Source organism: Dipteris shenzhenensis, chromosome 9 (genome assembly GCF_047967505.1).
Source record: "Dipteris shenzhenensis isolate YYH24624 ecotype China chromosome 9, Dip_SZ_1.0, whole genome shotgun sequence".
NCBI lineage: Eukaryota > Viridiplantae > Streptophyta > Polypodiopsida > Gleicheniales > Dipteridaceae > Dipteris > Dipteris shenzhenensis.
In genome coordinates, this window is record NC_141604.1 from 22,093,320 (window position 1) to 22,106,653 (window position 13,334).

A 13,334-nucleotide genomic window follows, 5' to 3' on the forward strand; every position below is an offset into this window, starting at 1 on the left:
GTCTATCAGAACTGTAATGCCACACCATGGGAGAGCCAAACTTGCTGCCACAAGGAAGTTGAGCCTGCTTGCTGAATTTGGATGCACTGCCTGCTCATTATGGTTTAAAAGAACTAACCATTGGATAGCTGCTTTGATACAGCCACACTTCCGGGTCCCTGGCCAAAAGCAGTCCCTCCTAGAGCCAGACCGCCAAATAAGTCCAATGTGGACAAAGCCCTCACAATCTTATCTTTCACAATCCAGAATGGCTCACCTCCAACGATGAGACTGGACCCTATCACGAGTCCTAAAAAAGAAAGATCTAGAAGGGAATTTCAGAATTATGACATTGTAAATAAGATCCAGGTCAAGTGACAGATTCATTATCTTCATTATGTAATCCACACAAATCTGCAATTTCCCATTCTTCTTCAAGACTATTATGGAAGGTGATAGCTAGGTCACCTTTTCCAGGGGGTAGATGAAGCCTACCTTCAAGACCTTATCAATCTCTTGTGTTACTCTAGCAAAATTTGGATTCATTCGAACCTCTGCAGGACTCGTGGAACCACATCATTCTTTAGATTGATCCGGAGCGCACACACACTCGGGTCGACTCCCTTCATATCTGTATATTCCCATGCAAAAATGTCATTGAACTCATTTAGCACTGCCATCAGGTCATTCCGGAATACCTTTCCACGTGTGCACTGATCTTTACTGTTTCGGGATTTTCCTTCGTGCCCAAATCGAACTCTTGAAGGTCATCTTACTTGACATGGGATAAGGCTTGGATTTATGGTTTGATCCCCAAGTTGCTAGTAGGAAATAAGTCTTGTGATTTGGAAAGGCTGTCAGCAATTTTGGTTTGCCCTTTCTTCATACTTCTAGTGGCAACGTTGCCACCTTTCTGCTGGAACAGGTTTGCACTTGTTTCCCAGATGTTGATTGAACCCACCATGCCCCCAAAAAAAAAAAGAATGAGGAAGCCACTCCTCTTTTGAAACTCTCTAATTTTTGTTAGTCAGGGTCTTAGCAGACAACAATGTTCAGTACATTTGAGACTAAGGAACACCATCCTTACCACACAATCTTTAGGGCACTGAAAAGGTGCGACTATTGAACCTTTGGCAGTGACAATGAGGTAGTACTACCCAAAAGGGCTACCTTCTAACAACACTTGTCAAGGCTGATGGTTGCTGATACGGACAGAAACAAAGCTTTCCACGTTTATGCAAATGCCAGTTCTGGAGCAATTACAAGATCTTCTGAGCACACTCATAGTATTCAAGGCAGCCACATGGCCATCTAAAGATTCCACCTTGCAGATCCAGTTAGAGTTGAGCCTCCAGACAGTGTTGAGTGCCAGTCAAAAACTCTCCTGCCCAAATTAGACAGCCAAATTCATAAGCTCAGAACTTCCATTCATCAATTCAGGTGGGACAATGAGCTTACACATTACCATCCTGATCCTATAGAAGCCACCGGCTGCCTATTTAAAGAGAGAATTCAGATTTGGAATAGAGAGCAGTGATATTGTGATAGCCATTTTGAGCAAAGAAAATGTTTCAATTGGGCATTTGTTAATGCCTGACTATAGGCTCAATTCTACAAAAAATTACATGACAATGAATGCATGGCAGTCCAAGGAATAGGAGCCATTGGCATTCAGTCCAAAAGAACCCTGTATACAGAGCAGAATATTCAATAAGCCCCACTGGCATCCTGGCCAACGTTTATTTATCACAAAAAAACCTGTATACAGAGCAAAATATTCAATAGGCATAACAAGCATCACGTTGATCATTTAGAGCCATCTGCTAGTGCACCAATCTCCATGTATAACAGGATATTTTTCAGCCCAACATGCTCAAGACTTTCCTGACATATGACCTAAAGGCCTTTTGAATACCACCCACAGACCATTTTTATTTCAGCTAGTCTTGATGGATACTGCCGTTTTCCAATGCTCCTCAGAAAAGTTTGCAGTTTGTCTACTCTGTGCTTGCTCTGGAAAAGCAATGGGCTCTTCCTTTACTTGGTCATGCTAAAGCTTCAAAAAGCACTAATAGACAGCATATCTTTGTGTGCAAAACCTTGGTCCAATGCTCTTGAAGAGCCTCTCCTGTATTATATAAAAGATGAGGAAAAGTAACTTTTACAAATTCGGGCAACACTCACAAATTAATATAACATTAAATCCATTTTCAGAATTGAAGGTATTTCAAACTAGAGAAAACATGGTATAACCTAGAACGTCAATTGAATGCATTTGAGAAGAAAGAAAATTGTCAGAAGATCAGTGCTTTGGTATACCCATGTTTGACTTCTCAAGGCTTCTCACTCGCCCTTGGATTCAGCTTCAGCTGTTACATCTCTTTGATCGATGTCTTGAGGAGTGAACATTTGGAACCCCCAAACAACTACCTAAGTGTTTTTTTGTAATGGGTTTCATAGCCATGATGTACGGCCACCTCCAAGAGGAACCCTAGGACAAAAAGTAGACGAAACCCACACTCTAGGGCAAATGCTAAGTTGCAGACTCTGCACGTACAAGAAAAGAAATTAATAATGTCAAGCTCCACGGCTATTGAAATCTTTTACCAACAAACACTAGTTAATCATAGTATCAAGCAGAAAGTACACAAATTCACGAGGCATGCCCTAGGCCAGTAAATGATGGCACCATGCTATGATAAAGAAGTACTAATCAGTCTTTTATTTTAAAATAATAGAACAACACACTTTAAAAATACAAACTTACAGGAATTCCCAAAAGAGCTCCGTGAGCTGTTACAAGCACAGGAAGTCCTCTTCTTACAGGAACAGGAATGGTTTTCAGCCTAGCCAAGGCCTCTTGCGCTTTGTTAACCAATGACTTCAAGCAACAAGATAAAACAAATGGATCAGTTAGCCTTTTACTCTCCCGGACATTTAAATATTGGGCATCTTTTGTACAAATCTTTGGAGAGGCTTCACCAAGAAGGTAATAACATTCTGTTCTGCCCTGACTCACGTTCTGATGCTCAGAAAAAAAAATTCCCTGTTCCACATGCTCCTGACCAGCAACATTTTGTGACACAAAGGGTTCGGTTTGTCCACCCTTAGCAATGTGAGAAAGAAGGATCCAATCCTTCTCATTTAGAAGGCGCACCCACATATCATCCTTCTCTTGCATTACACAACACCTTGCATTTTGGATCTTGCAACATTGGACTGGAACTGAGGATGGTAAGTGTGAATGAAAATTAGTCTCCTTAATATTGGGACTCTCTGTTGTCTTTTTGCCCCAAGAAATGAAGAAACGGTTCATGAAATAGCAAACATGACTGAATGGAATTTGCAGAAGCCCTCTTTGAGAACCATCTGAAGTTTTAGACTTTAACAGTCCATTATTTATTGCCGATTTCTCACCTCTTTTGTTTGATTTATCTCCATCATTCTGCAGCTTCATGGACAACTTACTCGTCAAATTTGAAAGCATGATCATTGACTTGTCTGAAAGGATGCCTGCATTGTTTGCTTCAAGTACTAGATCTGCTGAGTTCTTTACATTCAAATAACTTTGTGGATCCAACTTCAATGAGATTTCACTGAAATTATCACTGCATAACACCCTGTCCTTTGTATTTGAGGCACAAGGCTCATAGCCGCAACTGTGATCATATGGAAAAACCAAGTTTATGGGTCCTGCACTAAGGGGACCTTTAGAGTCACAAGAAATACAAATTATAATTCTTGAGCCTTTTGAACCAGGAGCAGCACAAATGTTGCAACCAGCAAGAGTTAATGCTCCCTATTATCACCATCAAAGATCAGATCAGATTGAGAACTGAAGCTGAACGAACAAAATATTCTGCTGAAGAAAAGTAAAATGACAAGTGCACACTGTGTTTTTGAAGGACATCGGTTAGAAATACAATTTCTAAATGATGTCCTTCAAAAACACAAAGATAAGATCAGATTGAGAGCAGAAGCTGAATGAATAAAATATTCTGCTGAAGAAAAGTAAAATGAGAGCTGTTCACTGCATCTTTTCAGGACATCATTTAGAAAAATACAATTTCCTTGTAACATGAAACAAGCTGACACCAACCTCATTTTCAAGAGGAACATCTATTAAAATCATGAAGACGTTGCTGCTGCTCCCCGCTCCCTCCTGCTGCCCTCCTCGCTGCTCCCTCCCTCCCCTCCTTGCTGCTTCCTCCCTCCCCCCTACCCTTGACTCCCCTCCTTCTCTTTTGCTGCTGCAGCCCCCCCTGCATGCTGCCTCCTCCCCCTTGCGCGCTGCCTCCCCCTTGCGCGCTACCTCCCCCCTGCGCGCTGCCTCCTCCCTCTCCTCCCCCTTTCCTGCTGCTCCCCCCTGCTGCCTCCCCCGGTTGCGCTGCTGCAGCACCCCCCCTGCTGCCTCCCCCTTGCGCGCTACCTCCTCCCCTCTGCGCGCTGCCTCCACCCTGCGCGCTGCCTCCTCCCTCCCCTCCACCTTTCCTGCTGCTCCCCCCTGCGCTGCTTCAGCCCCCCCTCGCTGCTGCCAGCCCCTCCCCCTCCCTCTCCTCCACTCCTCCTCTCCTCTTTTCTCCCCTCCTCTTCCTTCTTCCTCTCCCTTTGCTGCCCCCTCTTCTTCCTCTCCTCTACTTGCTGACTCCTCTCCTTGCTCATTCCTCTCTCTCTCTCCTTCCTTTCACCCTCTCCCCTCTTCTGGAGTACCCCTATTTTTGTTAGGGGTCTCCTGGGCTTCAGAAAAGCGGACAGAGTTCTTTTTTTGGTTTTGAATCGGCCTTTCCCACCTCGATTGACGAATGGGTTCCCATTCAGTCAATCCGTTACCGCCCACGCCGGCCACGAGAACCGTCACTTTCTCAAAAGACGAGCTGCAGCAGCTGCAAAAGGATTTGGAGCATGAGTGTTCCACTACTCTCTTCGTACGCATCCATGGCTCCCACCCCTCCAAGTCACAAGCTAGAGATTGGATGCTTACGGCACTTCCCCAAGAGCTCGCCCCCCACCTTAAGGATGTTCGTTTGTTGGGAGGTGTGCCTAGATTCCCTGGACATCACGAGAGACCTGCTACAGACCGGTTTTCTTTTTCTAGGCTTTAGGAGGATTTTTTTGTTTCCCTTTCAACTGGGCTTTGATCCAGTTGAAGAGGACAAGCAGGGAGTTTCTGTTTTCATCAGATTCCCTGGTCTTCCCTCAGTTTATCACCGGCTACTTTCAGTTATTGGCGAGAGGTTTGGTGTGGTAGCAGAGATCCGCCCTCTTCCTGGCGAACACTCTTCGGCTGCTGAGGTGGTCACGATGGATGGGGTACCTAGGGTTAGGGTCATTGTCCAAGACCCAAATATTTCAGATGACCACATCATGCTACAGCGACCCGATGGGTCCTTCTTCCGCCAGAGATTTGAGGTTGTAGGTCGGCAGGACCAGTGCAGGATTTGCAGATCCTTGGGACACTTCAAGCAGGACCTACCGCTCCATAGGCACCGCCTCAGACACGGGCTCCCCTCCCTCCTAGGGCTACCCAAGTCCCTCCTACACCTCGCACCATCTCTGGCCCTCGGTGGGTTCCGGCCGCGGTTAGGCCCTCTACTTCAGATCACACTTCCACCGCTTCAGAGGCTACCCCCTTGGAGCCTCAGGAGGAGACTAGTGTTCAGGAGCCTTGTTCGATCCCACCCCTCAATCAGGCTGTACCTTCCTTAGCAACCTAGGTTGTTGGCACCTCGTCCGTAGCACTTCTTGATCAGGATCCAGTACAGGTGCCTCCTTCTTTGGATAGAGGGAAGAAAGTCTTACATTCTATCCCTGTTTCGGTAGGAATCCTTCGTACACCCTCCCCAGGACTGGCTCAGCGGAACTCCTTTTCCGCTTTGAAGAACCTCTCTAAACTCCCAGATGATGATTTTGTACCTTCTACTTTTGGAGAGCCAGTTATCGGCATCCCTTGTGAGAGATCCTTCTCTCTTTCACCTGTGGACTTTCCTCCCCTTGGACCTCGTGTGTGTGGCAAGAGGTCAGCTCCAGCGGAGGGTTCTTTTTCCGCCACCAAGTCGGGTAAGGTATTCCAACCCGCTTCCTCCCGCCGATGAGGATAGCCACTTGGAATATACATGGATTGGGCGGCATCCCTCATCGCCGTTGCAGACAGCTGATCAGGAATCAGCTCCATCCAGGTGTTTCAAGTGGTTCCCTAGACATTCTTTTTCTTCAGGAACACAAATTGGATGTCAAAGATTGCTCCAAGTCAGGTAAGCTGCTTTCAGGCCAGACTTTTTGGCAACCTGCCTTGGGAACCAGAGGAGGTACATGCATATCAGTTTCAGATTCTATTCTCCCTTTGGTCATTGGACACGGCACCATAACCCCCTCCAGGGCCCAGTGGGTTTTACTTCTTATTGACGGACGTAAGGTTGGTTTCCTCAACCTCTATGCTCCAAACAACAGAGGGGACCGTGTTCTATTCTGAAAAGAGTTGCTCTCGTGGGCTGACATTGCAGATTCATGGATTATTGGAGGTGACTTTGACATGGTTGAGGCACCTTCTGATAAGCAAGGGAGCAAAGAAGGTGGTATTCATTCCCTCGAAGAGCAGCTTGGGATGCCTTCTTATTCAGGTTCAGTGGCAGAGATGTTTGGTCAGATGATGCATTTCATATTTAGTCTCAGTCACTTTTGTTTTCATGGTCGAACCATAGGATGCATATGCCTATCCATGCTCCGATTGACAGATTCTATGAGGATGACTGGGCTCTTGATAGAGGGGGGACAGTTTGCATTGCACCTGGTGTTTCCACTTCCAACCATTTTCCCGTAGTTCTGTCCATCTCAGAGGCCCATCTGAGAGGACGATCTCACAGTATCAGGATCCCCGATGCCTTATACATGGATGAGACTCTCACAGAGGCAATCTTGGAGATCTAGATTTCTCACATGCAGGGGGGGTGGCCGGTCCTTCACATGTGGCCACAGCACTTGCCAGTATCAGCGACTTTTATTACTCCGTTGCTAGTGCTCGGCGAGGTGAGGTACTCAGGTGGGAGGTTGGTATTTGCCGGCAGTTGGCAGCCTTGCAGAGGGAGGAGCAGAGACGACCATCAGATGCTTGGATACAGGAGCGCCTTGCTGCGGCAAGGGCTCACTTGCAGACATTGCTTGATCAGAGAGCAAAGTATGCCTTCCATGCACAGGAGTCATTTTGGATACAGATGGGAGGGAGAGTCAATAAACACTTTTTCTCTACACTTGGTCCCAGACATAGTAGAGAGAGTGTCAGGCAGCTTATTGACTTTGACGGCCGTTTGCAGTCTCATCCGAATGCTGTCTTGCACTTAGCGACAGCTTTCTATGCCTCCCTCCTTTCCGCAGATCCTGACACACAAGCCAAAGATGTGGCCAGAGAATTCAAGTCTGCCCTCTCTGCCCTTCATAAGGGGAAATGCCCTAGTTCCGATGTATTACTCCTTTCTTTATAGCCTTTTGGGATATGATAGGTGATCCTATTACTTCAGCCCTGCAAGACATTTGGGACTCAGGTGAGATGCCTGACTCACTGACCGAGGGACTCATACACCTTATCCGGAAAGGTGGCAACAGGAATTTTGCATCCCATTGGAGACCCATCACTCTATTGGGCACTTTATACAAAATCCTTGCCAAGGCGATCAGCATCCGATTGCAGCCCCTTCTTCCAGACCTCATCCATGATACTCAGACAGGCTTTGTGCATGGCAGGAGCATATTTGACAATATCTTCTCCTTTTGGGAAGCCACTGAGTGGGCTATGCAGAGCAGGCAGAGGCTGGCAGTTCTACTCCTAGACTCTGAGAAAGTCTATGACAAAGTAGATTGGGGCTTTCTTGAGGACACTCTTCTACGTTTTGGTTTTTTAGATGCATGGATTAGAGGGGTGGCCTCCCTTTATAGATCAGCTCATAGCCAGGTTTTGATTGGAGGGGTAAGGGGTGACAGATTTCAGATTTCCAGATCAGTTCGTCAGGGATGCCCTTTAGCCCCCTTCCTCTTTCTTTTTGTGGCAGAAGCTATGAGTATCTTCCGGCTGAGCTTTTTGGGTTGAGATTGCCCTTGAGACAGGAGCAAGAGCTTCTTGACTGTGAGTTGGCTGATGACACTGCTATTTTTATTAAGGCCTCTTCGCAGTCACTTGATTCTTTCCGGACAGCCTTGAATATTTTTTGCTCAGCTGCAGGGGCACACATTAACTAGCATAAATCCTTTGGCTTTTGGATCAGTGATAAGGAAACTCCAGACTAGGGAGTTGACCTTGGCTTTTCCTGGATTCAGAGGGGTGTTTCCTGTCAGATATCCGGGATGCCAGGTAGGGTTGGGAATCTCTCCAGCACAGCAATTTGCCCCAGTACTAGAAAGTATAAGGAAAAAGCTACTTTTTTGGAGCTCAGCCCAACTCGACCTTGCCTCTAGAGTTGTGGTAGTGAACCAGATTCTTTTGGCCACCGCCTGGTTTGTGTGTTCTTGCTGGTGCCGGTCTAGGGATTGCATCACTCAGCTCATTAGACCAGTCAGAAATTTTTTATGGAGTGGACTTGATGGCACAGCAGATGTTGCAGCGAGGCTGGCCTGGGAGACCATTATTCTCCCTACATCTAAAGGGGGCCTTAACATCATTGACCCAGACTTGCAGTGCAGGGCATTGTTTTGTAAGGTGGTGGTGAGGGGACTCATGCCTGGGCAGGAACCTTGGAAGGATTTCTTTTTTGAACGCATTCAGGCTTGCACACCAACCTTGGGAGATGATTCGGTGGACAGCCCAAGATGGATTTTTACTTCAGCCCCTCTCAGATCTCCTGCCTCTCCTCTCATGTCTGCCATCCTGAAAGCTTGGGGGAGCTTCAGGAACACTCTTTAAAGGGTTCTGCCCTCTACCCTAGAAGAGATTGATAGGCAGCCGGTCATTTGGAATGATAGTATACTTGATGAGCATGGCAGACCACTGGGCACTTCCCATTACATGCAGTGGTCTAGATGGGAGAGAGGCCCCGCCTACACAATAGGTACTTGGAAGGCATTTATCAGGCTACCTGAGGATCAGAGACTGCAGTCCATGAGTCACCTCAGAGGGATAGCACGCAGGGTTCAGCAGATAGATGCAGCCATCCCGATGGAATGGGCAGTTGAGTTGCCTATTACTTCCACCACTTGGATGGGAGCTTTTTCGAGGACAGCAATTCCTCTACAGGTGATCGCTCTTCGAGGTCTCAGAGAAGATGCACTGCTGTTTGACGTTGGGGATGGAGGTATACTCTCTAGATCCACGGATGATATTCTTCTAGAGGTTGCCTTTCAGCCTATCAAGTTTGCTGGTTTTGTGGACCATGGAGCGGGCTTGGAGTGGTACTTAGACCCCGATCCTTTGCTTTTGGCCTTGGGATCTTGGAGGTTGTGGTTGTATGGAGGTGCACCTATCAGGTGCTTGTAGTGGGACCCAGGAGAGTGGGAGTGGATAGATCATGGACACCGAGAGAGGGGAATTCCCTTTTTTCGTTTCACGGTTGGTAATGCTAGGAGATTTCAGCTGAACAATAGGGGTTGGGTTCTCTCCAGAGCCCCCCATTGGGACAACTTCTTCATCACTGCAGATTTGCGTAGGAATTTCTGGAGGAGGCTCTGGAAATCCCTCAGAAATAGAAAGATCACTCTTTTCTTTTGGCTTTCTATTCATGGAGGGATAGCAGTGCACCTGTGGACATCACGTTTTGGGGCTGATCCCACTTGCCCTCGCTGTCATTCTGCAAAGAAGTCAGTGTGACATTGCCTTTGGGACTGCAGTCACGCGAGGACTATTTGGAAAGGGGTTGTGAGGATACTCAGCATTTTTCATACTTCCCCTTTCTTCATGACTTGGGGCTCGGTCGCATCGTTATCCCTTACTGGGCCCCAGGTGTTTTATGAGGGTGAGCCTTCTTCTTGAGCACTCTCGGTCCACCGGCAGGTGATAGAGCCCTGCTCTCTTCAGGATGTACCACTTACTCCCTTCAGGGCTTCTCATGCTTCAGTGGACACCTCTTGGGAGATCTTGGCTAGCATTTCCTATTGGCACATTTGGAGAGCCAGATGTACAGAGGCCTTGGATGGCACCCAGATACACCCTTCACAGGTGTTCACGGGTATTTGGACTGACACGGTTCACACTTTGATAGCCATTTGGGCTAGCATGCAGGGCCCTTCACGGGCAGCCTCTTCTAGAAGAACTGTTTTTCTTCGAGTTTGGAAGGGTTCTCCCTTTTTCTCGGAGGTTTCTACTAGATTGAGATGGCACTATCAGCCCCAATTCTTTCTTTTTGGCTCTTGAGCTTTTCATGCATTGCATGGTGTATCCCGTATGGAGCTTGCTCTAATAGTTTTCTTTAATACTTAATAGAAGTTTCTTTTTGGAAAATAAAATAAAATCATGAAGACAAATATCTTACCTTGTATGGGCAAGTTTAGTCTTGGAATTACAATATAAAAGTTTTTATAGATACATCATGAACAGAAGGATGGGAAAGGTTTCTAGACATGATGAGTGCCTCTTTTAAACAGCACAGTCCTGAAGGCCAGAAACTAGGAAGGAAACATGGGAGATCTCAAGAGATCCAATGAATTGGGATCACTATGCTTTTGATTGTGTGCCTTTTGATGGCTAGGAATTTGATTAAGTATGAACATTGCAAGACATAAATGTTGGCTAGGGCAAGCAATGGACACTCAAAAATGGAGGTGAGAAGGAGAAAAACGAGATGTTGTAATAAATTGCTGCAAAACTGAGAGTGAAGGCTCAAGAGAGAGCCAACATAACAAAGCCCGAGGGCTAACTGCCCTAACTGGACTAAGTGTCCTAGCTGACCTAGGTGGTACATGTACTAACTGTACCAATAGTCCTAACTGACTATAACAAGGCACATACCAAGGAATAAGGGGCACCTATAGATAGCCCATAGAATGGCCTACAATAAATCAATCCCTAGAAAAAACAACTTCAAAATAGTCATAAAGGCTATATTAAAATCATAAAAGAAATGTAGTAATCTAGGCTGAATATAGTCCAATGAATAGAATCACTACTTGAAAGATAGAGGCTAGACTCTGCCTTAGAGGACAAACATATCAACATGCTTGAAACTCCCTCTTTTGCAAGACTCGGTTGGTTGATTCAGCAAGAGCAAAGTCAGGAATATTTCCATGACCTTGCATCAAGGAACAAAATGAATGCAAGCAACTGTCACAAAAGAAAGATAGTAATCTGCAGTCCCCTAATTAATCTGTAGGATCACACAATAGTCCAATGAACAGAATCACAACTCTCTTTTTCCAAAAAAAAGACTTCTATTGAGTATGAATGAAACTCCAAAAGGAGAAGTACATCATGCGATACATGAAATTAACAAATAAAATCAAGCTTCCGTGGTAGAAGAGCTAGAAAATAACCAAGGTTGAGGCTAATAGTAGTAAGTACCACCTCAACCTTGTGGGGGCTTCCGGGAAGAAGGGGGAGCTGCTCCACTCCCTCAAAAGCATTCCTCTTGGTGGAGGCTGCTTTTGAAGATCCCTGTGTAGGGTGTCTGTCCTAATACTAGCCAATGTGTGTGCTAGGTGGACCTAGGAAGCATCCAAAGCCTCTATACATCTACATCTCCAAATATGCCTTGCTGCTATGCTCACCAGAATCGCCCACGAAGTATTCATGGATGCATGCACAGGTTTGGAAAGAGAGCCAGGAACATCGTCCAGGGAACATGACTCAACCAAATGACGTCGAAATCGAAAGAGCCCAAGAAGAGTCATGTGGATTGTAAAAAACCTAAGGGCCTGAAAGAGAAAGCCATGCTACTAAGCCCAAGGTCATAGAGAAAGGAGAACGCATAAAGGTGCTCAAAAGTCTAGCGATCCCCTTCTAAATGATCGTCACCTGTTTGCGTTCCCAAAGACAATGCTGAATAGAATCATCAACAGAGCGGCAACGAGGACAAGTCGAATCCACCTCGAACCTCGACCTCCACTCATTCATTGCAGCCAAAAGAAAAGAGTAATTTTTCTCTTCCTGAGGAATTTCTAGAGCCTCTTCCAAAAGGATTACTACAAATCAGCAAAAATCTATAAATTTTCCCAATGAGGGGCTCTGGTGGGCTTCCAACCTCTAAGGCTGAGCTAGAACCTCTTGGCATTACTAACCATGTATCGAAAAAAGGGGAGGCTCTTCTCTCAATGCCCTGCATCAATCCGTTCCCATTCCCCGAGATCCCACTGCAAACACGTCATGGGCACACCTCCATAAAGCCAAAGTCTCCATGATCCCGAGGAAATGTGATCTGGGTTAGAATCACAGGCTGAAATGCAATATGCATAAGAACATCCATAGGTCTAGATAGCCTATCCCCAGAGTTGACATCAACGACAAGGCATCCCCGTTTGATTCCCGTAGTCCCACAACATAAAGAGGAATCACTGATATCGAAAAGGATCCTAGCCATGTGTCCCTAGAGTGAAATCTATCATCCAGAATAACCCAATCCAAGGGTACCGCTACATCAATCCATTGGATTCTCCTTACACTCCCTCTAAGGTGCCTTACTAAATAGAATCTACGATCATCCCGGAAGGCATCTGAAGATCCTTCAAGAACCTACAGAGGAAGCAAGACCTCTCTCCCATGAGAACTACTGCATATAGTGAGAGGTACCTAGTGGTCTGTCATGCTCATCAAGTATACAATCATTTCACATGGCAGGCTACCTGGGACTCTTTGAAGAGTACTCCCAAAGCTGGCCCAAGCTTTCAAGATAGCAGCCATAAGAGAAAAGGAAGAAACTCTAAGATGGGCTGATGTGAAGATCCATCTGATACTCTCTTTCCAATCTCCACCAGTGGAAGAAGTGCAAGACTGTATGCATCTAATAAAGAAATCCTTCCAAGGTTCTTGTCCTAGCAAGAGTTCTCTGACCACCACCTTGCATAATGAAGCTCTTCTCTACAAGTCAAGATCAATTATATTGAGTCTCTCTTCCCATTATAGTAGGATCAGAGTCTCCAAAGCCACCCTAGCTTTGGTATCTATTGAACCATCTAGACAACTTAAAATAAAATTCCTTATCAATCTTCTGAGTTGAGTGATGCAGTCTATAGAATGGCATTAACAAGAACAAACATACCAAGCCATGGCCAGCAACACTTGTTGACCACCACCACCTTGGAAACAAGATCAAGTTTGACTGAGCTCCAAAAAGAAGCTTCCTCCTGACACTCTCCAACACATGAGCAGTTGTACGATGGAGAGACACACACCGACCTGGCAGTCCAAATACTTGAAAGAAACACCCCTCTGGATCCGAGTAAAATCA

At 46.0% G+C, this 13,334-nt stretch overlaps 1 protein-coding gene across 6 annotated transcripts in view; it reads right to left on the reverse strand.

The window, feature by feature from the left end:
- Window positions 1-1,210: 1,210 nt before the first annotated feature.
- LOC147898371 (uncharacterized) overlaps window positions 1,211-13,334 on the reverse strand; it is a 75,304-nt gene continuing 63,180 nt past the window's right edge. For 2 of the 6 annotated variants that reach the window (XM_087379266.1, XM_087379271.1), the window contains 3 exons: window positions 2,747-3,778; window positions 2,299-2,526; window positions 1,214-1,363 (listed from right to left, as the gene is read on the reverse strand). In XM_087379266.1, the coding sequence (XP_087235392.1) occupies window positions 2,434-2,526; window positions 2,747-3,778 (1,125 nt within the window). In that variant the 3' untranslated portion in view covers window positions 1,214-1,363; window positions 2,299-2,433. Of the gene's footprint in view, window positions 1,364-1,671; window positions 2,108-2,127; window positions 2,527-2,746; window positions 3,779-13,334 lie in introns of those variants that run through there. The other 4 variants (XM_087379270.1, XM_087379267.1, XM_087379269.1 and 1 more) reach the window with 4 other exon arrangements.